Source organism: Drosophila nasuta, chromosome 2R (assembly GCF_023558535.2).
Source record: "Drosophila nasuta strain 15112-1781.00 chromosome 2R, ASM2355853v1, whole genome shotgun sequence".
In the NCBI taxonomy this organism is placed as follows: Eukaryota; Metazoa; Arthropoda; class Insecta; order Diptera; family Drosophilidae; genus Drosophila; species Drosophila nasuta.
The window spans coordinates 6,739,654-6,764,270 of record NC_083456.1 but is presented as its reverse complement, the minus strand read 5'-3'; the positions used below and the strand labels follow the sequence as shown (position 1 = coordinate 6,764,270).

Below are 24,617 nucleotides of genomic sequence, written 5' to 3'. Positions count from 1 at the left end.
TTCTTGTTCTGCTGTCGATTTTTATACCTACTACCCATAGAGTAGAAAGGTATTTTAACTTTGCTTTGGATGACTACTACTATATCAATATAGCAAATATACCATTTGGTATATTTTCAGTATTTTGTGGTATAAAAGTTTGGTATGTTTTGATAATAATACCAAAATATTTTGCTTTTATTTAAAATAGATAGCTGGTATCTCACAGTCGAACACACTCGTCTGTAGCTTTCTTACTTGTTTTTTTTTTACCTTTACCTTCTTGTTTTGCTTTGTTGGTTTCCTCTCGACACGAAGAGTGTGTGCTATCAAATTACTTAAAGACCGAGCTCAATACTCGTTTGGCCGGCTAGTTGGGCTCTTCTTGTTGTTATTTTTTGTTGCCTTATTCTTTGGGTTTTGGTTTGAGTTTGAGTTTGAGTTCTACATTTTGTCCACGTTTAATGCGCTGACTGCTTTTTGACCCAGACTTTTGGCTCTCCGACTCTCCGAGCCGCATTTCAATAACCAGTTGATGTGGAACCGTTGCTCAACATGTTTGCCGCGCCACCCCAAGCAGCCAAACATAAGGTATTCGTACTCGAACTCAGTGCATCCCGAAAAACTTGTTGATCAGTGTAACCGAATACAAATAAATACCAAATTAAAATAAAGCTCTAAAGACAAAACACAGATTTGCAATATGCAAGCAATTAAAATGTGTTTTAAATCTGGATGAGCGTCATCTAAAATACTTTTTATAAAAATGCGCGCATTATTCCATTTATTGTGATAATAATCCCAACGCAGCCAATCAGTTAAAAAGTAATTATTAATAATGCTGCTCTTTCTGAGATTGCATCTTTGGTTATCTTATCTATTTGAGCAGACGAATTCGTCATTTGAACATTTTTCTATGGCGTCGTTTTTATTTTGAATGAAATTTAACTGCATAAGCAACCAAATTGATATTGTTTTTATTTTATCTGCTGCGTCAAGTGTTTCAAAGTTTTGGCATAAAAGTTATGAGGTTCTTGATACTTGATATCTGTTGTTTGAAGTCAACAATGTTGCAATTTTAAAATTTAAATCGTGTCTAGGAAAGATTTATTAACAGTTAATTTGCTGCCCCTTTGGCGCCACTTGGAAACAACTTTCTAAGCTGCCCACCGATTCAGGAACTATTGTTGCACGCATTGATTTTGATTTTATTTAAATATAATACAAAACAAAAAGTAAATATATGTATGTATAGTAAGTAAATGAAGCTGGAGTCAGCTAACGGACTGCGGACTGCGATCGCTGTTGTCTTCACTTCTGGCTGACGTCATTTTAACAAGCTCAGAGACAGAAACTAAACAAAAGCAAAGCTAAACAATGCACGCCATCATTTTAATAGAAATACAAAAGATAAACAAACTACGTAAAAATGAGAACTCAAGTTGATAATTAACGACTACGCGTATGCCCAGTAAATAGAGTTGATTGCTCTTTATCTATCCAGAAATTTATAACTCTTTTTCTTGATCGAACAACTGAATGACTCACCAAGCTATTAAAGCTCTGAGGGTGATATCTAGTAGAACAAATGTTTTGCCTTACTTTTATCTTACAATCGGAATTTATCTGAATTTGCAAAAGAGAAACCTGGAATATCCTTTCTTCGCTCCTTTGATATTAACCAATAGCAAACAAAGTATATGTGAAGTAGACACAAGTATCTTAAACAAAAATACGAAAACCTTTCAAAGATGTAGAAACATCTATAGTATACAGAAGTATCTCTAAGATACAAAAGAGAAACAAACTTCCTTATTTGCTTAAATACTTGTATTTCGTGAGTATAGAATGCACTCTTCAAGTGGAGACTATTAATCAACAGAGCTGAAAAAGATATATTCGTATATACCCTGTAGATTGCCAATTTGAACTTGTAAATTATTTAAAGGTCACATTTCCTCAGTTGTTCCGTTTGTGGTTACAGGGTATAGAAATGCTAAAAAAAAAGTCACCGGCTGGCAATTTTCTTAATTATTATTTATATTTTTATTATTTTCACTAGCCTTCCAACTCAATTCAGTTGAAAACAAACTCAAACTTGACTGCGCCGCTCTCGCACAAATTGTTGCAAACAAACAACAGCAACAACAACAATAAAAACAAAAAAGACAAATAAATGTACATTAATATATATGTGTACATATGAATATATGAGTATAGACGTATATGATTTTGTTGAGCTTGTGTTAATTGAGCGGCGACGCGGCCGTCGCACCAATAAAAGGCCCGAACCAAAGCAGCAGCCAGTTAGCAGTTGGCTTTTGAACGTGTTACACTTAAGGTCGGACAGTGTCGGAACGGAGAGCGAAGAGACATTAAAGTAAACGTCGTCTGAGTTCAAAATACGATAAAACTGAACTGAAATTGTGCTACTATTTTGTGTTGTTTTTAAGTGCACCACGTGCCGCGGGTGGCGTATACTTAATATCCACTTGTTGTATTCCAAAAAGACAATGGCAATGTGCGAGCTGATTGTCAATCATACGCTCAATCATGAGGTACATAGTATATAGCGTAGCAATTATTAAGATATAAATCGCGGTATTAAAAAAAAAGTACAACATATGATTCATCCAAAATTTCCAAAAGTTGATTGTGATTGTGTCTGTATCTCTGTCGCTGTCTGTTGAGGTGTTTCTGTGTTTATGAAACTCACACTCGACTATTGGCAGAAAAACTGGTTAAGAGATCTAATCGCATGTGTTATCCACACATCCACAGTAATACGAATAAAAAGTATTATATATGCATCCAAATCCAGATCCACATCGGTGCACAAACAACTGTCATTGACGTTTGACTTTCAAGTTGCATGGAAGGGGGAGGGATGAGGACAATATTTTGTCACTCTACTCTCTCGACTCGTAAATATTTGCACATCTTCAATTTACAATAAATCGGATATTATTTTTGATATTGTATGTGTGTGGATTTCACACTTGTCACGCTTCAATTCGAGGCAGCTTTTGTTGTCATTTCACCATCTGATTGTTCTGAACACAATACTTTATTTGAGGCACCCATCCGATAATTATAACTGCGCTAGACAAATGAGTTTTTCTACATTTCTGAATCTAATTGGTGTCTGACCCAATTTGATAGTTCAACGTTACACTGAGAGAAACACAGCACACTATATCATGAGCTTAATCTTGATACGATTACAGAGAATTATTGTCGTCGTCACCTTCAGTTAGTCATGTGTTGGATATATCTCAACTGCTACTATCAATTCAGCAGAGCGAGGTCGATTCTCAGACTTGGCGCCAAAAACAAAACTAGACGACAATTGCATAAATTTATGCAATTCATGCATAATAATCAACGGAACAGATTTGTAATTGATTTATTGGCGACTACACACAAAATAGTCTTAATGCCAAATCAAAATCAAGGCATACTTGTGTGTTCGTACTCGACTTAAAGTGCGCACTCAATAACTGAGACAATCGATCAAACAATCGATATCTCGATAGAACTCAGCACATGGCACTCATCTTGAACTCAAATCGATTGTGACTAAGTCGCAGTTGAAGCCTATCGAAGGCAAATGCGGAGGAGGCCAGAGGGGATTAAACCCAGCCGAAAGTGAGTGTATGTGTGTGTTTGTGTGTGTGCCTAACAAAGTTGCTAATGGTTCAAGCACGTTCAAAATTTTAATAACTCGTCGTGGTTCATGGAAACCGTCGTCATGAGTAGTCCACGAAATTGAGAGTAAGCGACTCAAAAGATGAACTACAAAATGATGTGTGTGAATCGAATGCGATTCAACAATTGTTTGCTTTACTCTTACCCTACTTTAGAAGTGTAGACGATAAGCGAACTCTTGAACTATTTATAATAAACGATTTTCAAATTTATTCTCAATTTTATTACACGAAAACATTTGGCAGGTATTCATAGGTAGATATTTCTTTAATAGTAGATTGTCAAAACTATAATCTGTGATTCATTTAAGCCTGTTTGGCAGGCCTTCATAGTGTAGACAAATTCGGTTTTTCCCAATAAATAAACTGGTAAAATTATCACATTAAATTATGGATATCATCCGATTGTAGACAGTTTTCGTGGATTATTTATCTTTGGGGGTTTGTCTTGCCTGTTAGTCGGAAGCAGTTGTCATCTGACATATTGCAATTCTCATTCGCATTCCCATTCCCCATTCTCATAACTCAATTTTCGCACGTTCTCCAAACAAAGTGTGTCACTTGTGTTCGACAATAACCGACGTAGGCAGACGAAATTCCGAGAGCCCATCACAATTAGTCAGAGCTCGAGTTGAATTTCACATATTTGTCAAACTTTTCTTATCGCTGGAAGATGCAACGCTTTCGATTAGTTGCCAATTTGTCGATTCATTTTATTGTGCATTTCGGCGAAACGAGATAAACTATTATTTTATTTATTATAGCTTTGCAGGGGTTTCAGCAAAACTTTATCGCTAAAAGGGAAGCCTATTTATACTCTATATTTTAATGGGATAGGCAAACGACAATAACAACGTCCGTCAGGCCGTCTGCCCACCAGTTCATTTGCAAACTAATTTTTCACTTTTGCAGCTTTCTGTATCAAACTGGTTGTGGAGCTCGTATTTTTCTATTTCCATTTATTCACTTTGCATTGCATAAGAAATTTTTGCTACGATTAAGAATGAAAATTCCTTTTAAAAAACTCTGAACTCAGATTATAAAACACAATTGTATAAGAATAATTTGCTAAAACTGCGATTTACAATCCTATTCAGAATCAGATCTTTTTTATAGTTTGAAAGAATAACTCATATAATCTATTAATTGATTCTCAATTTAAACTAATAAAAAAAATTGAATAGGAATTATTGGCGCTCTTCATTCTTCATCTTCATTCAAAATGTTTCTTCTGAAAGTTGTCGACAGATTTTGAAGCAGAGCAAGCGTTGAATAACATTTGATTTATGAATAAACTGTTTTAGTTGTGTTTAGGCATTTGCACACGTATGTCAATTCAGTTTTACAGTTAGTATACAATCGGTAACAGTTCTCGAGTAAATTTCTGTTTTATTATTTCACACAATAAATTGTGACGCGCTGTAAAAGTCAGTGTCTAAATTCAACGTGCATGAAAATAAGAGAAAAAAAAGAAAAACGTAGAATCTAAAGGCTCCATAATGAGCTCCACTAAAAAATTCGGGCTCAGCCAATTGGCGCTGCAGAACGTCAAGATGCAGAGTGGACTGAGTACGGTGTGCAACTTCTATAAGAATCAAGCGTGCGGTGCGTCTGTGGCAACCATGGATGGCTTTGGCAGTGCATCCAAGAGTGTCTTAAGAAAGAACAACAGCAACAACAACAGCAGCAGCAACAATTACACGGGACGAGTTAGTAAATTGATTGGCGTGAAGAAGACTCTGGTCAATCAGATGCAGGGCATGTCACAAAAGTCGCGACCGAAGGGCAAGTTGCGTTCCCTAATGCAACCGATGAGCTCCAAGTACAGCATCTACGGCCAGACAACGTTGTTCTCCTCGATGAGCAGTCTGCCGGGCAGCAGCAGCGTTTCTCCCTCGCTGAGCCACAGACGCGGCATGTCCAGCTTTGGGCAGCAGAATGCGACGCGCTACATTGTGCATCAGCGTTATCATCAGGCCAGCAAGTTCCAGGAGAAGCTCAACGAGGACATTGCCCGAGATATTAGTCTGTCGATCAAGGCTGAGCTGATGGACGTCGATACGGATACAAAGCGACTCATCAGCTGTGCACGCTCCAAGTATCAGGCGGCAACACAAAAGGCAGCATCAACAGCAGTTGTTGGCGAAAGCGATGGTGGCGAACAGCTGGAGAAGCAACGCTACAAGCAGCCACGTGCCATGAAAGTTCCCAATTCGCCGCTCAACATCGCCGACGATCTCATGAAGCAGAGCAAACCTCTTCGGAGGAAGACGGCCAATGTGCGCTACAAGGACGAAGCGCGTGCGGCTAATTTGGCAAGTCAACTGCATCTCAGCCTGCCAAGTCTGACGAGCCGCAAGCTGCAAACGCAGTGGGGAGAACTCTTTGCCAAGACCAGCATGGAGCGCACAAACTCGAATCGCAGCAGCAACCGACATCAGATGCAGCTGCAACAGCAACCGAAGAAACTGAGGCAACAGCAGCAGCAAGAGAAACTCGACGACGACGAAGACGATGACGGTGATGATCTGATGCATGTGCCAGCAGTGAACTCGCTCAAGAAGAACACTAAAGAGATGGCTGCAAACAAAGCTGCTGCTGCTGAAGACAATGACTGTGATTTCGATAACAATCGTGATCGCTATATGCAGACAAACACGGAGCGCGACTTCCTCGATCGCAACATCTTCAGTTCAAAGCGTGGCGAGGATGTCGACAGCAGTCGCATGGATGAGCAGAATTACCAATCCAAGACCGCTGCCAATTTGATGAGCGCCTCGCAACGCATCATCAACAAACAGTATGCGGGGTATCGCAACAAGCCTCAAGTCCATCTAATCAAGCATGTGGCACAGCCGGTGAATCCATCGCCGACGGTGAAGAAGACAACGCGTCCGTCCTCGCGTTCCAAAGGCATTGCACGATCCAAGGAATCGGTCACTGGGCCGAATGCCACACAGGTGTGGAAACGGCAGAAATCAGAGCCGGCTAAATCCATGGACGATCAGTATTTAGGCAAAAAGCTGGCACCTTTCTGGAATGGCAACGATTCGCAGTCACCATCACCATCGAAAATCCAAATGGGAGAGAAGCGACAGGAGTTCAAGGATGATGGCTTTGTCGACATGTTGCAGAACGACATGGCATTGCCAGTGGAATATAGCAAGGAGTCCGCTGTGCAGCGCTTGAGCACGATGGTCGAGAAGCGTACCTCAAGCATGTATCATGGATTGCGTTCGCGTCAATAGTCAGTCAGCATTGTATTTCCTTCTCGTCTTTGCGTCGCGATGCCAAGAGGCAGCTCAAAATTTTTAAATTCCTCGATAGTAGTTTGCGTACGCCAGACTGTGTTCTCTGTATTTGAGCCCCAAATTGAGTTTAGATAAATGTCCCTACTTTTATATTTTGTCGAATAAAACAAATTGATTTGCGTAAGGGTAGTTTTTTAGCGCTGTGTTGCCAAGTTTCAAATAAAGCAGATAAATAAGTAAGATAAGATAATAAGTTCGCAAAGTATATTGGGGTTACGTTTAGAACTTTTATTGCAGCAAAATTTTATGCATTTTGTTTTATTTTTTGAACCGTATTCAACTGTGTAGATTTTGACCGGTTTTAACGAAGAAAGTGCTACGTTGCCAAATGTCATTCCGCATATTTGGAATTTTCAGTCAAACAACTAAAATGTTGGCTTTTATATTTTCTCGAACGGAAATTGATTTGAGTAAAGGAAGCTGAGAGATAAGACTGCAAAAATGTTTGGGGTTAAAGGTGGAACTTTAATTGCCAAGTTTCAAATTTATATCGTTAACTTCATTTCATTATGCAAGTTTCCATTCTTCATTCCCATTTTAATGGAGAAGTGCTACGTTGCCAAATTTCAGTTCACATCTTTAGTATATTCAATCGATCAACTAAAATGTTTTTTTTTTATTATTATTTTTATGCCAAACTTCACAGTGTTGCTATCTGCATTGTAAAATATACATTCGAACATCTCAATTATTTATTCTCTAAGTGTACTTTTTTTGATTTGAATTCCAAACATACTTGAACTCTTTAAAACACGATTTTTTTGATTTGTAGTACAATTTAAACAAAATGTCACCCGAAACAAGTCTACACCAAGAATATACCAACAGATAACAGATTATTCAGTATACCCAGCCACAACCCACATGATTATACAAATGAAATATAATTTGCGTTACTATAAAAAAAAAAAAACGAAACCAACCAACCACTGACAACTATTTCTTACTTAGTCACTGCACCAGATTTTTAAAGTTTTGCTACACCCAATCCAAAGAATATAAAAAACGTATATATTTATGTTTATTTTAGTAAACAAGACAGTTCCAGTTTCCATTTTATCACGTTTTCAAGAGAAACATTTGTTGAACTAATTAAAACGAAACTGTAATAAATCTCACTGAAAACTTTGCCGATCTGTTGTTAAAAATGGAATCTGAAACATGTCTGCCGATTGTCTAAATTATATATTTGGATATGTATTTTGATTTTAATTTAGTTTATATTTTTAATTGTAATTGTTCCGCAATGTTGATTATTCTTACTAATTCTTTGCAATTCCATCGTTCTTCAGGTGCTGTCTATGAGCACAGATGAATATCGCAAGACCTCACTCTTTGCAACTGGTTCCTTTGAATTGGACTTCCCCATCCCAGATCTTATTGGCAAAACAGAGATACTCACAGAAGAGCATCGGTAAGTGATGAATATTTAAATATCTTTTTTTTCTAATTTTTAATCAATGTCCTTTCATCATTTTAGCGAAAAACTTTGCGCTCATTTGCCAGCTCGCGCTGAGGGCTACTCGTGGTCCCTGATCTTTAGCACATCGCAACATGGTTTCGCCCTGAATTCATTGTATCGCAAGATGGCGCGACTGGAGAGTCCAGTTCTTATTGTCATAGAGGATACAGAGCACAATGTAAGTCAACTTTGAACATTTATATTCTTCAAAATCAAATATTAACTGTATTTTCTTTTCCTCAAAAGGTATTTGGTGCTTTGACCTCATGCTCGCTGCATGTGTCAGATCATTTCTATGGCACCGGCGAATCCCTGCTTTACAAGTTTAATCCCAGCTTCAAGGTATTTCATTGGACTGGTGAAAATATGTACTTTATCAAAGGCAACATGGAGAGTCTGTCAATTGGCGCTGGCGAGTAAGTAAACTGCGAATACTTATTGCTTTAACTCATCGAATTCACATTACGATTTATTGTACTTTCTAGCGGTCGGTTCGGTCTCTGGCTGGACGGTGATCTGAATCAGGGCCGGTCACAGCATTGCAGCACATACGGCAATGAGCCGTTGGCGCCACAAGAAGACTTTGTTATCAAAACACTCGAATGCTGGGCATTTGTTTAAGTGAATTTTGTGTTGAGAACGCATTCTAGATGAGAGGAGTGAAGCCTACCTATTTAATTAATTATATTTATATATATATATGTATGTGTACTAAAACCAAAAACAAAAAACAAAAACTAAAAAAAAAAAAACAATTACAAACAACCTGAGAATGATATCAAAAGCGAAAGCGTGTCGAAACAAAACAAAATAATGAACAGCATGAAGCAACAACAATAGCGAACACCAAGAGCTACTACTGCAGCTAAATCAGCTAGAAAAATGAAAACAAGCTTTACATTTTTATCACACGGAACACACAAAGACGAGAATAATGGAAACTCTAATCTAAACTTCAAATGACTTCAAAATTGAAAGCTTGTAAAGGAAATGCCTGTGAGCAGAAATAAAATTGCTGTATGCGTTGAAACGTATTAATTATTTAGTTTTTATATAATATATTACTAAACAAAAAGTAACTAAATTATGTATTTAGATGTAAACAGTGAGAAAAGAAAAACAAAAGCTGTAAACAACAACTTGAAAAGAAAAAACAAAAAAAATTGAAATGTACACTTAAAGCACACACTACATTTGGACATAAATATCATGCAACCACACACACACACACACACATACACACATACACTCCACACAAACACCCACACACGCATACATGCATTTAAGCTTAAGTTTTATTATCAAAAACAATACTAAAAAGAAAATGAAATGATAAACTAAAATACAAGACAAGACAAACGAAGCAAGCTTTCAGTTCAATGCAATTATAAATTGACTCTTTTGTTTTGTATTTGGTTCAATAATTTTAATATAATTTAATTTAAATTTGATGCAAGCCTTTTATTTTCTCTATATAAAACATGTGCAGATAGAAATGAAAAGAATGTCGATATAATTTTAGTGCATGGGCTCCCCCCATTCTTGTGCAAGTGAAACGAAAATATTTTTTTATTGATTTTAATCTTTTTTTTTGTTTTGTGTAGAGCAAAGCTGAGTGAGCGAAAGAAAGAAAGAAAGAAATGTGAAGGCGATTATTTTTTTTAGTTTTACACCATCTATATTTAATTATTATGCTAATGATGTTGATTTTTATGCAATTATATACTAAACGGAAACAACACAAGATTGAGAAATACACAATATAATACAACAATTACAAAACCCAGAACTTTTTTACTTGGTTACACGCGATCTGCCGCTTCACAACACTGGTGCTGCTCCAATTGATACTGCGCTGAGCTGTTGAGCTAACTTGAATGCATTCGCGCTCTCCAGCACTGGCCACACATAAACACCGAGCCTAAAAGTGCGCTACACTATTTACAAACGCATTTGCAGCAGCAGCAATTATTGATTTTTATCAGAGATTCCGGTTGGTTAAAGGTTTATAGCATTAGCTTCGAACGCGCCACGCCCACAGACACATATTTCCACATCTGCAGCTCCCACGAAACCAAAAATGAATTATATGTAGAATTGATGGAGCTGGCGGTGCAATGGTTTTGAAAACTTAAATGGCTTTATATCCCTTTTGAGATACAATTGAGTATAACTACTTATATATACATATATATATATGTATATATATAAATATATATATCTTATTATACATATATACAATATATGAGTGTACAATGGTAGTAAGGAGTAATTAAATGTAAGTGTCATTTTTGTGGTGTAGTCGCGACCCATTGATGTGTAATATAAATGTTGTATAGTCTCCCACTTTAGAAGCGTGCAACTAAATAAACATATTCTAAATATTTGAGACACACGATACATACACGATGCTGCAAACGAGCGTCACATTAATATATTTGGATATTTGAGAGAGCAAACCTAACAAAATTGCTGATTTTTACACTGAACAGAGTTCGAAATACAATACAAAAAAAAAAAAAAAACCAAAATTTGAAAGAATTTTACAATTTTATTTCAACGGAATTTTGATTTGCTTTTCGATTGAAAATACTAATTATTAACGCACACGCAAATTTTTAGCAAACTATGCAATGAAAACCAAAAACAACTATTAACAATCCCCCAAGAAGAATACGAAAAAGACAATGTAGAATGCAACAATTTAGAGAAATTTAGCTGAAACTTTTTTGCACCCCACAAAGCTTAAGATAAATAAAAAAAAAGGAACAAATTTAAAGAGAATGGTACGTAAATTCATATTTCTAAACAGTACCTATACATATAAACATAAATGAAATATATATATAAAAAAAAGGAAAAACCAAAAACAAAAATGATGGAGACTCACGCCAAACTGTTTATAGATGTTACTTAAACCGTTGACAAACAATATTTGTGTAGCTGTGTGTAAAACCTATGAAGTTCATCATAGATTAACTATCCATATATAAAATACATATATGTAGATGTGTGTATTCCTTGACAACGCATGAGTTTTGTGAGCTTTAAACACAAAGTAAATCAATGAAACCAATTGAAATAAATCAAGTTGAAATTCGAGTTGTATTACGAAATCGGAAGACTCTCTTTAACAAACAAACAAAAAATTCCCCTCAAAATGTTGGCTTGTTTACAGAGCAAAACACACAAAATATATACATAAATACAAATATTTTAATGATCTTTAGCTAAACTCCCAACTATGCGCAAAAATTCATAAGTACATAAAATCTTGAGACCAAAATGCGTTTACTATATAAATATGATTATGGAAATGAATATGAAGATGAAAACCAACAATTATAAAGTCTTGATCTTATCTTGATAACAAAACATTGCACACTTTTTGAGATCTACCTAAGGAAACCCGCATATATTATATATTATTATATTATATACAGAAAAGTGAAACACAGAAATTCGAATGAGCCTCGCAAATTTGTTCGTGGATCCGGATCGATTATCAGCTGATTTGTGCGTCAATTACACATGTCTCAACATTACCCAACACACATAAACACACACACACATACGCCATGAAAGATATCAGATAATGATTATACATATATGATATATATAAGTATACGTTATATACTCTAATTTGTGGTAGTTGTGGCAAACAACTACGTAAAATATATGTTGTTGAATTCGTAGACAATTTTGTTGTGCGAAAAAGAAAAACATTTTTGAATTGTAACTTCTGTCAATTAACTTGTAGACTGTAGAATTGCATATATACATATACTACATACCAGGTGCAAACTGAACAACAAAGTAAACGCACATTTCGTTGTTGAAGAAAAAAAAAAACAAAAAAGATTGCGTTTCCCCATTAAATTATGTTGTTTCGTACGCAAAGTAATTATATAGTTGAAATATGTATGTATATATATATATATTGTATATCATTAATTAATAATATTAGCTTAGCTAAAAGGGACAGTTAAATATCGTTATACCCTCTGGCTTTGTCCTATGTGCGAGAACTTTTTTAGCTCAGTATACAGGTGTCTGAATTTTGTCTGTGCTTTGGAACTATTTGTGTAAGCAACAATGTTGAGTAGTTCGAAATTTATTAGATGTGCACCGAAAGAAATAAATGAAAGTGAAACCGAAAATACTTATAATATTATAGATTCAGCAGCACAGCAGTTACAAATTTACCAATTACATAATACATATAACATAACATGTATGTATGTACATATAATGCATATTTATCGGCTGCAAGTTTGCAGATTGTCTATGTCAGGTTGCAAGCGGAAAGAAACTACAAAACAGAAACAGAATAAATTCCACTTGAAAGTAAACGAGAGAGTAAGTAGTACAGTATAAGATTTAAATGAGCGAAAGTGATACAAAGTGGACAGATATTTCAAGCAGAGAATTTTTATTTTTCCACCTACAAATTGCAGGCAATGAAAATGATTAGATGACGAATTGTGAATACACATAGACCTATACGTACTAACATACTCATATACTGCATAGATACGACAATTAAATCACTCGTGTACATATATGTGAGATATATGCATATAAATATTTTTGGAAAATCGAATAGACACCCACACACACACACACATTCACACACACTGGTTCGTGCGAGTAAATGTAAAGTGCAGCAATGCCAACAATTGTCAAGACCTAAAAAGAAAACAAAGTATAACACATTCAAAATGTTGAAATGAATATTGTAAATGTTGAAAGAATTGAAATTTTGAATTCATATTCGTGTTTGGTTCGTTCGTTTGTCAAATGCATAGAAACTATTTCAGTTCATATAAATATAATAGATTATTAATATATATATATTATACATAGTTAAAGCGAAACTAAAATCACGTGTGCTACAGCGTAAAACCAAGACGAGATTGGATGAAATAGAAGCGAGACAAACGAAAGGTGCACAGACACATACAAAGAGACAAAAAAGAAAAACAAAAACAAAAGAAACGAAAGCGTGCGAGATCTAAGAATGTACTTATATATACATATATATAAATACTTATATACATACTGTATGTAAATGTAAAGTCATTACAAAAATGAGCAACTTTTCTGAAAAATAAAATGTATATTCAAATATCAAAAACAATGCATTTTCTTTAATATACTCACCTTCCTTCACGAAATCAAATTAAACAAATTTATGGTATTTTTTTTGCAATATTTTTCATTTTAATAAAAAAATATACATATGCATAAAAATACATAATTGATCATAATTAATTTGTTGTATTTTGTATGAGGCTTATTAAAGAGATTTTTTGATACAGTTTCTTGTTATTTTTCCATTAATGGGAGCGGGGTGGACTAAAATACAAGACAACCAAATTCAGTATTACAAAAATTGAGATAAAAAATCAAGCAATAAAATTTGTTGGTCTTGTTGATGCTGCATTTTAGCTATAATACTTTGGCAGCTGAAACTAAATCCTGATTATGTACTGTTTATACAACTCGAATTACAAGAAAATGATTAATAAAAAATAACAATCAACATGACGCTGATAAGGCAGTTAGCTAAGGGTTAATGCAAAAATAACTAAACATACGACTTAGTACCTACAACTAGAGACTTTTTATGACTAAAGGAGCTTTGATTCACATTTATATAGGTCAGACGAGTGTAGTTTCCATTCATTTCCTTGAGGCAAAACAAGCAACAAAACAAAAGGTTGTTCGTCTCGTTAAATCTTCCCTGACTACACTTCACATATTTGTAGCTTACTTAACAATTAGGTATAAATAGTTTTTAACTAGTATTTTTTACAATGGGTGCGTGTTGATAAAATGCACACTTTTTTTTTGGTTGTCCAGCATCGTTCTGCCCATAGTCTAGACTCTAGATATATACAGAAAGAAGCCAGTTAGCTGACAAAGCCAACAGGCTACGCGCAAATCTCATTGCTAGCCGCACAGGAGCTATTCGCGACATTTGCGTTGAGGGCTCCGCTGCCCGTATTCATGCTGGCGGGTGTCAGGTCTTTATTTGCCGTGGGCACTGCTGATGCGGCGGGGATGGAGCTGATAGTGGAGCTGGAGCTGGAGGTGGCAGCAGCAACTATTGGTGGTGTTGCAGCTTGTGGAGTGGTGGTAGAATCGGGTTCCGCCTGCTGCGTTATCGCGCTAGCATTGTTCGTCTGGCTGCTCTTCAATTTGGCATTCTTCAGTGCCTCCTCACGCTCCTTGGCATCAAAGTACCAGACGGTAATGGCGTAGCGGGTGCGATGAGCTGGCTGAACTTCATGGGGATTGCGGATGTCCGACCAGAAGAATATCAGGCGATCGAACTTGGGCTCAATGTCAGCCACAGTTGTGCCAGGCGTTGGACGTATGCTGCAGAAAATAAAATAACTATTAATATAAGATTACAAGATTTAATTCAAGATTCAACTGCGCTGTTAATTATCTGCCTGATGTCGATGTCATTACCAAGAAGTATCACAGTAGTGTACTCCCTATAATCGAAATATTAATATACCTATATACAACAGATTAACATTCAATTCAATTTAAAGAAAGAGAATTACACATTACACGTATGTAATCATATTAATATCAAATGGCAAATCTCATCATTAGATTGCTCTCTCGAATATAAATATAGACTTTTAACAGATTATCTACGATTGTTCTTCATGATATCATGATACCTGCTCAGATAATTAGAATAATTGAAAAACTAAGATGCTAATACAGCTGAGCATATTATCTGAGGTTAGGGAACTGAACTGTCGACTTGCACAATTACAAAACAATTGCGTAGTTAGCAGAAAGAGATAAATAACAACTCGGTTCTAGGTAATTCCCCAGATTGATGATTTAGTGTTTTGAAATGACTCGCAACTAATTTTTTATAAGTGACATCAACATTCCTAACAAATAATCAGAGGCAATGCAGCAAGTTGTTAAACATACCGCAGTATTCCGCCACTTTCTTTGGCATCCCAGTCAATATTCAGGTAGTAAATGGCTGTAATGACTCGTCCATCCTTGTTGGGATTATCCACATGCATCACATAATGTGTGCCAGAGCCGGGATAACATGCAACCATAGCCTGTAATAAGAGGTTTATTAGTTGATTGAAACTGATTGAATTGCAATTAAACTTACTCTCGTCCTCTCTCGAATGTGATAGTTGCCCAGGATGCCATTGTCCTTCATGGTATTCACTCGATACACGACAGAATCAATCTGAAAGATTACAAAAGCGGGTTAGTTGATCAGTGAGTTGGAATTTGAAGGCTCTTCTCGAGTGGCTCACCTGATTGGTCAAATACCAGACATTACTGCAACCAGGCTCATTGCCGCCGACCCAAGTTATTTTATCACCCCGAATCTTATCGCCGCGTGGTGTCGACGATTGCACATCGCTTTTCATATTCGCCAACATGCCATCTTTGAAGGCGCCAGCATTGTACATACTGCGCACCTCGTTAAGGATCTTCAGACCCTTCTCCATACCCAGAAAATCGTCAACCACTGAGAGTCCATACTGGTTCATGTCGTTGATGATATTCCGACATAAGTCCTCATAGCGACGTTCACTATATTGAGAGAAAAGATCGAGAAACGCACTATTAATTTTGTATAATCCCAGATTGATTAAACGTATTCGTAATCTACTTATACGATCTAATCCCTAGCGAATCTTGGGTCACCTTGAGACATTAACCCGACATTGAACTGGTCGTAGTTGCAATTGGTGATTGTACTCGCGAAATATCCATATATAATCTGAGATAAATACTACAAAGATATGCAAATCTCATTTTATTGCATTAGGTATTTTCTTTCGAAATAATTAATATGAATATTTAGCATTTTACGACTTTTTTATGATGTTTAAGCCCATAAAATGATTGCGATTTATTCACCATGTTTCGGTCACGTAGTCCAAAAACTAAGAGACCAACACAGAGAAAGAGAGCGAGAGAGAGATAGAGAGAGAGAGAGAGAGAAAAGCGGGTATATGCTAAATTCTGGATAAGCAAAGCAAAATTAAAAAAAAATAAATAAAATTTGCACACTCTCTCAAAAAGGCCATAAATGTAGCATTCAAGAGCACAGACTCAGGAAGTGTCAAGACCGCCCTGAAATTCTCTAGATTTATATCTTGAAAATTAACAGAAATATATGTTAACCAAAACTATTATAATATCATAAATATTTAAAAGTCTGCAAAGTTGCAAATTTTTGTCGAAAACTCACAACATTGAAGCTTTGAGGGTGAATATCGAACCGGTTTTAGCTTTTTATCATTATGAATGCCATTAAAATTATTTTAAAAGAAAATAATCGCCTCAAAGAAAAAATGTTTACCGTTTATCCAAAAGTTCGCGAAAATATTGTTCAGCATTGGCAGGATGCGCCGAATGCTTAAAGAAATTCTGATAGTCCGTTGTTGTTGTTGAAGTAATCATTTTTTTGCGATTATTTCTCTTCACTTTATGATGGATATATTCACTTTTCATTCAAATGCACTTGCACTATACACTTAATAGTCTTTATTTATTTGTATTATTTTTGTTCTTGCAGATCGGAAGCGACGCCGGAACAATTCACGCACAACTGATGAAAGTTTCTAAATGCCAGCCAGCTTTTATGTGTGTCCGATTGAGACAGATATAGGCGTAGATAAAGAGGAAGGAAGAGAGCTAACGGAACGCCGGCTGTTTATTATTATCGTTCGTTCATGTATCACACTGCGGCAGCGAAATAGTGTTGGTAAGCGTGTACAGACGTATGAGTGTGTGAATAGCCAGCTGTAGTTTATCGTATTCTTTTTCTTTCAACTGTGTTTGTATAATTGCAACTGCAGCTGTTTTTACTTGTTTATTTATTTATTTTTTGTTGTTTTTTTTTGCACAATTTGTTGTTCTGTAGAGAAACAACTTAATACTGGTTAACTGCGCGTTTGAGACGTTGCAAGAGGCGACCGAACGCGATGAGCGCGCATTCACGAATGCGGTGACGGCAGTAGCAGCGACAGCCACGAACTCGATCGAGACGTCGAGTCGACGTCGCCAAGATTATAGTAAATGCTGTAGTATGCGTGTGTATTTTGCGGTTCGCTTGTTTGTTTGTGTTAGGGGCCTGGGCAGCAGCTAGTAAGATAAGCATTACCTTTAAATGCACAGATACGCTGTTTGTATTTAAGTGTGAATGAGTGTACATGAATACACACACACACAAAATAGGTGCAAATAATTGAAAATCGAAAACGGGCGCACACAGATTATGTATGTATGTATTATGATTATTTGCGACGGCTGTTCGATATTCAATTTGGGACGCATTATTTTTGCGTTTATCAAACTACATCGGTGGCTGTCGTTAACTTCCGCATCATGCCCTTCAATTTGCTTGCAACGCCACCTCCCCCAAACAAATACAATTGCAAACACAGAGAAGGCAAAGGCAAACACAAGCAGCACTAACACAATGAACGAGCCACAGCTCACGTAGCCCAACACACATTCACACACACACACACGGACGCACATGCGTGAAAATCATAGCGGGTAGCGTATGAAAGAAGAAGTAACGCGAAAGAAAGAAAAGGGACGAGGCGTGGAAGAAGACATTTGAATATGTTTGTCAAAGTCAATGAGAAAAAAACACGGAACAACTTGCCAAGAAAAACAAAAACTACAAGCGAAGAGTAGTTCCCACAACTTTTGGCAGCTGTAAATACATGTATGAATTAATGTACATACATACATATGTATGTATGTATGCGCACATGAATACTTATGTGGCTAAGTATATGTATGTATTGTTTATACTATGGAGAGACATGTCTAAAAGCAGCAATCGTCGCGTATTCCACAAATTTGGGTCAACGGCCCAGTTCAAAGTCGCGCTCGCAAGTTAAACGTGCAGTTCACTTTCAAAAGGGCCTCACACACACATTGATTGTGTTGATGAGCGCATAAGAAAAACCTCATATGCATGTGTGTTTACGTACAATGATCGATTTCTGAGCCCTTTGAATTATTACGTGCGATGTCAGCGAGAGCGGCACGTGCACCATTCAATAGAGATGCGCAAATGTCGCAGGTCAAATGGATTTTGTGACTGTTCACTGTGAAATAAAGTTAGAGTCACTTCGCTGTGACTGCTCCTTTAAATTATATTACTACAAAATGTTGTTACTGCAAAAGCTATACATTTTTTTTAATCCTGATCCTACTCAAAAAAAATAAATAAATAAATAATGAATATTAGATTTTTCAGTTAAATTAATTATTAATATTTCTTCTCTTAGGAGCCATAGATTTAAAAATCACAGTGTTGTTCATCACTAACTTGCGGTCAACGCAGACGAGGGCGGCGCACACGCAATGCGAGGCGACCTTGTGACGTGCGTAAAGAAACATTTGTGTGTGTGTTTGTCTGTGTGCGCGTGTGTTTTCAAACTCCATCTGTTTGTTGCTAGGCAACACGATGGGGGTTGAAAATTGTATCACCTGCAAATGTGCACGCAGCCAACACTGAACTAGACGGAAGCAACAGTTTAATAGCTGTAAAATCAACAACCAGTTTTGTGTAATGGCAATTGCCAAATACAAAATTTTTTACAACCTTTCTCATTTGAAATGACATTGAGATACGATTTTGAATGCTTTTGCCAGTTTTGCGCATCGTTTTGTTTACGTTTTAAGAGGAGAGCAAAAAATGCCGAGTGTCTGACAAAAAGACAACACGCTTTCTAACACTACTTAATTGTATAGCATATATTAGGGTATGTGTGTGTTGGAATATGTTTGCTTGAAGAAATTAGCGAAATGAGATCATGCGACATGTCATGTTGCTAATTGTTTGATAAAGAACAACAGATCCGAATCCAATCTCTTAAGACGTCGCTAACAGAACGTAGCTAGATTGAAATCTTCTCAGCGACTTGCTAATGATAAGCAAGCATATTCAAAATTAATAATAAAAGCAACAAAAACACGACTTGATGACTTGCGTACGTGCTTCGCGTACGCGTACGCAATAAAATTATCAAAGAGCGAGATAGGAAGAGAACAGAGCGAAAGAAAGAGAGAGGCCACCCAAGTGCAAGGCGACGAGCGACCACCCACCGCAAAATGAAAACGATAAGCAGAACAAAAGAAATTCGCACAACTTATCGATGAATCAGCGCGTTCTCGCCACTGAAGCCATCGGAGTCAACTCGCGTCGATTGCGCAAATAATGTTTGCAAAAGTGCTTTGCGATGTGTGCCTGTGTGTTTGTATGGACGTATGTGTACATGTGTTTTTATCTGTTAATGCCACTTGTAAAATAAATATAAATATAACAACAATTCGGGTAAAGCAGCAAGCACAAGCAACTGCGCAACAGAATTGTAATTACAAAGTCAGCGGCGCCGGTCGCCGCTAAATGCGACTGCAATTTAAGCAAGCGAGGTGTTAACAAATCAAAGTGTTACCTATCCAATGCATGTGTACAGTGTACACACATTCATCTAGTGGTGCCCAAATTTTTTAGTTAAAAGCGGCTACAAATTTTTTGCCATGTTGCTTCAATTATTTTAATATTTCTTGCTAACTTCAAGATCGCTATAATTTAAAATTCGTTTTTTTTCAGAAAAAACTCGTTCAAATATTTCAAGTTTCTTAAAGCAATGAAGAACTACACATTTTTAACTCAGAAACTATTAGAAAAAAATGACTGAATGACTGACTGGCAATACATACCAATAATAGTTATTAGCTAGACAGAAAATAACTATCTACTCTTTTTTGTGTATTATCATTCAAAAGAATATTGTGCTTATGACGATCCATAAACTCTTCATTATGCAACTCAAAAATGTTATTTATTCATTTTCGGCATATCTGAGTGAAATACAAACTCCGCTCGGTTTATAAATCATAAATTCACGAAAATAGCAATATTTGTATAATATGATATATTTGGCTAATATGATTTTCCAAAAATAGCTAGATTTAGCCACAAAATGGCCAAGGTGGCAACAATGCACATACCCAAATGTGTACGTGCGCCGGTTCGGTATAGAAATGGGGTCTGAAGATGAGACTCGGGTTAGGGTACGGTTCGGTTCAGTTCGGTTGGGTTTGCTTCGGATCGGTTCGGTTCGGTGCGGCCATGTGCATTACATTACGCTGCACGTAACGGCAATAAGGTAAACATTCCAGGCGACGTGCGGCACACTCGAAGCTCGAAGCTGCACCCAATCTAATCGCAAGGCACACATATTTGCTTATAGCGAAAAATACAACAACAATAAAGAAAAAAGAAAATGTTTAACAAAAAGAACAATAAATTCACAAACTGACTCTGCAGTCAGCGCCCAAGATCTGGGCACGTAATGCTTATCGCTAATTAGCGCCTCGTCCGTATAAACATGCACATTTAATATGCACACAATACCCCCGGGATCGGGGCATTAACTTGTGTAAGTTGGATGTTGTTATTTGTCAAAGCTCATCTAAATCTGTTCTTGGAATCTCCAGCTGGTTGTCACATAGTTCTATTTTAAAACAAATTTTTATTTACTTGGATTATTTATTATACACTTTTGTTCAACAGTATGATCTCCTGTATATCAGAGACTATAAATGATGACCACTTATTATATTACAATTATTTATTTTATTTATTTTTTGAATTACGAGAAATCACAAATTCTTATCTCTTATTGTTATTGTAATTCGATAATAAAAAACAACGCATTTAAATCATAACGTATCATAAAACTTCATATGATTTAATGCTGACAACGACTGAAAGAGTTGAAATGGGGTAATTGCAGTTTTTATTATAGAATACTAATCAAATTTTATTACGATATGAATTACGTGATTATCTTATTTTGGCAATTCAATTAATTCGACAACTATTGAAAGAATTATAATTTTTATTGTGCTGTCTTTTGTGATCTTCGGAATATGATTGTACTCTACTATAAATAATTATGTTGTCTGCAATATACTATATCGGATTCCTTAATTTCTTTATTGAATGATATTTAAATTAATAATTGTTAGTTTGAGAATACACAGATTGTGTGATCTACACTGAAAGTTTTTCAGGGGAATATATGTCAAATATGTTAGTTTCGTCAATTTGAAATATTCTAAAGCATTTCTAAATCATGTTGGAAAATTCTTTTTGACGAACACACAAGTTTTCTGTAGTCACACACAAATTTTTACTCTAAGATCGTACTTTTGCCGTTTACAATTGATTGACGTTGATGAACACACCCAATAATCGGATCAGATATCGGATCGTATTGAATCGTATCAGATCGGATACTACGAAATTTAGTTAGCGAAGAAATTAATCGACCTTGGATTACCACAATGGTTGAGTATACTCGCCAGCCATGTCCCATACGCGTTGTGGAGGATTGTGGCTGTGCATTTTTAATGGGCGCCATCGGAGGCACCATGTTTCAGTCTATCAGAGGATTTAGGAATGCACCAGCTGGTCTGATGCGTGGCTTATACGGTGGCCTCGATTCAGTCAAGATGCGAACGCCAGCGATGGCCGGCAGCTTTGCTGTGTGGGGCGCCACCTTCAGTTCGGTGGACTGCACCATGGTTTATCTGCGTCAGCAGGAAGACACATGGAATTCAATAATCAGCGGAGCTGCAACAGGCGGCATTCTTGCCGCACGCAATGGCTTCAAGGCGATGGGCAATGGCGCTTTAGTGGGCGGCCTAGTGCTTGCACTGATTGAGGGTGCTGGCGCTGCAGTGGCCACCATTTATGCCGCACAGCCCGGGGAGACAGTACCGAATCCCTTGCGTCCCGAATGGGAGCTTCTGACAACACCTCTCGGGGCGGCGCAACTAGGAGAGAGCGGTACCAGCGAGGCGCTGGCGGAGATTGAACGTGTGGTGGAAAAATGCAATAGCCATCGAGTGCCCCACTCACGTATCTCAATGTTTAGCCGGGCATCTGCAGCGAATCCCACAGAGAATATGGGTTCAACTGAAAGCCACGAGAAGTTTGTGAAGCCACCATCGCTGCTGGAGCTGGTCAGGTTGTCAAACTTTTTTTAAAACTTGCATGTCAAAGAGCATTTTGGCAGTCTTAGTCTTCTTAAAATATCAGCTAAATTAAATGTCAAACTTGAGAAGTCCATAATTTTTTAATTGGAAGTGGAAGGGGTTGCAGAACAATAATGAATTCATAACTCCCTGACTTTTCCTGACTGACTGTGCTGACAACCCAAACGGTAAAAGCTAGAAGGCTGCAAATGAAAATTCGTTGTCTATGTGACTCACTGACCAACTAAACTAAAAATACATAATCAGTAACACCTGGACAACTGAAAAACGTTGAGTTACCAAATTTCGTTAAATTAGGGCTGACTAGCCGGATAAATTATAAACTGACAGCTCAAATGGTATGGTTAGGAAACTGCAATTCCAATATTTTATCTTGAATTTCCAATATTCCTAAATTAAAATTAGTTCACAATGTATTGCTAAGACTCAAACCATAGCATGTATTTCAACCAGTGCTTATCAAAGACAACAACCACTTTTAGCTCTAAAAAACATTTCAACATTGCTAATGTCTTTATAACTCTAAAGGGGATTAGCTCACCTGCCGCTGCCCATGAAACTGGCATCCGTGATTCCAATCTGATAGCTTGAGCTCCTCTCGCCATTGTGACTATGATGACTGGGATTGTGATGCGGATGTTGCTCATGATGTGGCCGCTGCGGTTGTTGTTGCAGCTGACCATCACTCGAAGTTTGCGCAACATTCGTTGCCAGTGTGGGCTGACCAAAGTAATTGAATAGCTCGTCCAGCTCATTTGGCCAGCTCTGAGCTTGAGCAGCGGGCGTCATCATCTGCGCCGTCGAACAGTTGGCGCCACTGACATCCAGTGTTGTGGCTGCCACCGCCTGTTGCAGCTGCTGTATCTTGTTGTTGCCACTATTGTTGTTGTTGTTCAACTGCTTGTGTCGCGCCAGGAGGCGGCAATCATTGCGATGTGTGGGCCAATCTAGGTGCTGATGCGCTATAGAGCAATAGTAAACGCTTTTGCACTTGGCGCAGCGCAACAGCTGCTGTGGCGTGCCACAAATGGCACAACGTGATTGTGGCTTCTGCATGTCCCGTTCTTTCCCTGCTCACATCATTCTATATACTGCATATATATTGGCAACGACGCCAGTTTAACCTTGGCAACGTGAGAATAGCAAGAAAATTCTCTCGACAACAACAATTAATCGCAGAAAAAGCCGCGTCGATTGCTTGTCTTTTTTAGGCCATTTCGCCAGACCTCGTTTCGCTGTTTGGACTCTTCGACTATACTATAATATCTCTGGGCAATTTTAATCACGTAGGCCCAGCCACAAATACAACAAATAATAACAACAAAACGATGCTGCTACCCTCAATGTTGCCGTTGTTGTTGTTGTTTTTGTTGGCCAGCTGTGTTGCGTCTCCAAATATTTGCAATCTAGGTGTAGGTTTCAGCTTTGAGCACCACTTTTAGATTGTCACACGCACGTGGCACTTAATACACTTTGCACTCGATTGATTTTTTGGCCATAAATTGCTTGCAAAAAATGCAAATTAATGGGAAAAAATAAAAAATGCTATTCACTTTCACGTCGATAGGTTTCGCTCCGAGCTGAACTAGTGCTATCGATTGCGAATTTGCCAATTGGCACTCACGAATAATCGATTCATTATGTGAAGAGTGTTGTAAAACATTTACTAGCTGCACGCCGCTGTTAAGAACTATTTACACTGATAAATTACATTTGAAAATTCAATTTTATTCGTTACATTGAATATAAGAATAGTAAGCTATTAATCGTGCCTTCGAAATCCTTTAAAATACATTAAATTAGTTTAAAAGCGCTGAAAGACGTTAAACTTCTATAAAAGCACATTCAAATTGTTTGCATAGCAATCCATTCTCAAGAGTGCAAGAAATTTTCTTATTTTGGCTCTAATTGTTTTATTGTAGAGTAATGACTGATACTGTAATTCACTTTTAAAGTTTGTCTTTATACCCACTAATTTTTCATTTGATCCCATTATCAAACAGAACTAAAAACTGTAGTAGTCGCTGTAAAAAATGACATCAAATACAGATGATG

General features: G+C 37.0%; 4 protein-coding genes across 33 annotated transcripts in view; 3 read left to right on the top strand and 1 right to left on the bottom strand.

The window, feature by feature from the left end:
* The window catches only part of LOC132784618 (TLD domain-containing protein 2), an 80,978-nt gene extending 71,068 nt beyond the window's left edge, over positions 1 to 9,910 (top strand). For 28 of the 29 annotated variants that reach the window (XM_060790350.1, XM_060790351.1, XM_060790352.1 and 25 more), the window contains 4 exons: positions 8,290 to 8,411; positions 8,478 to 8,637; positions 8,706 to 8,875; positions 8,945 to 9,910. In XM_060790350.1, the coding sequence (XP_060646333.1) occupies positions 8,290 to 8,411; positions 8,478 to 8,637; positions 8,706 to 8,875; positions 8,945 to 9,080 (588 nt within the window). In that variant the 3' untranslated portion in view covers positions 9,081 to 9,910. Of the gene's footprint in view, positions 1 to 2,344; positions 2,538 to 8,289; positions 8,412 to 8,477; positions 8,638 to 8,705; positions 8,876 to 8,944 lie in introns of those variants that run through there. The other variant, XM_060790360.1, reaches the window with a different exon arrangement.
* LOC132784621 (uncharacterized) lies at positions 5,008 to 7,121 on the top strand. Its single transcript, XM_060790371.1, has one exon. It carries the CDS (start codon positions 5,186 to 5,188, stop codon positions 6,932 to 6,934), a length of 1,749 nt encoding a protein of 582 aa, XP_060646354.1. The 5' UTR covers positions 5,008 to 5,185; the 3' UTR covers positions 6,935 to 7,121.
* Positions 9,911 to 13,689: 3,779 nt separating the features above from the next.
* On the bottom strand, positions 13,690 to 24,152 carry LOC132787344 (egl nine homolog 1). 2 transcript variants are annotated; one of them, XM_060794335.1, is made up of 5 exons: positions 23,104 to 24,152; positions 15,773 to 16,055; positions 15,622 to 15,702; positions 15,426 to 15,565; positions 13,690 to 14,843 (listed from the first exon to the last, which is right to left on the bottom strand). In XM_060794335.1, the coding sequence occupies exons 1-5, from the start codon at positions 23,616 to 23,618 to the stop codon at positions 14,396 to 14,398; spliced, it is 1,467 nt and encodes a 488-aa protein (XP_060650318.1). In that variant the 5' UTR covers positions 23,619 to 24,152; the 3' UTR covers positions 13,690 to 14,395. The 2 variants fall into 2 exon arrangements, with proteins under 2 accessions (XP_060650318.1, XP_060650319.1); XM_060794336.1 differs by lacking the exon at positions 23,104 to 24,152 and adding an exon at positions 16,831 to 17,457 and having other exon boundaries at positions 13,695 to 14,843.
* Positions 21,604 to 22,630, top strand: LOC132787346 (probable mitochondrial import inner membrane translocase subunit Tim17 3). The gene has a single exon (XM_060794339.1). It carries the CDS (start codon positions 21,849 to 21,851, stop codon positions 22,551 to 22,553), a length of 705 nt encoding a protein of 234 aa, XP_060650322.1. The 5' UTR covers positions 21,604 to 21,848; the 3' UTR covers positions 22,554 to 22,630.
* Positions 24,153 to 24,617: the final 465 nt, after the last annotated feature.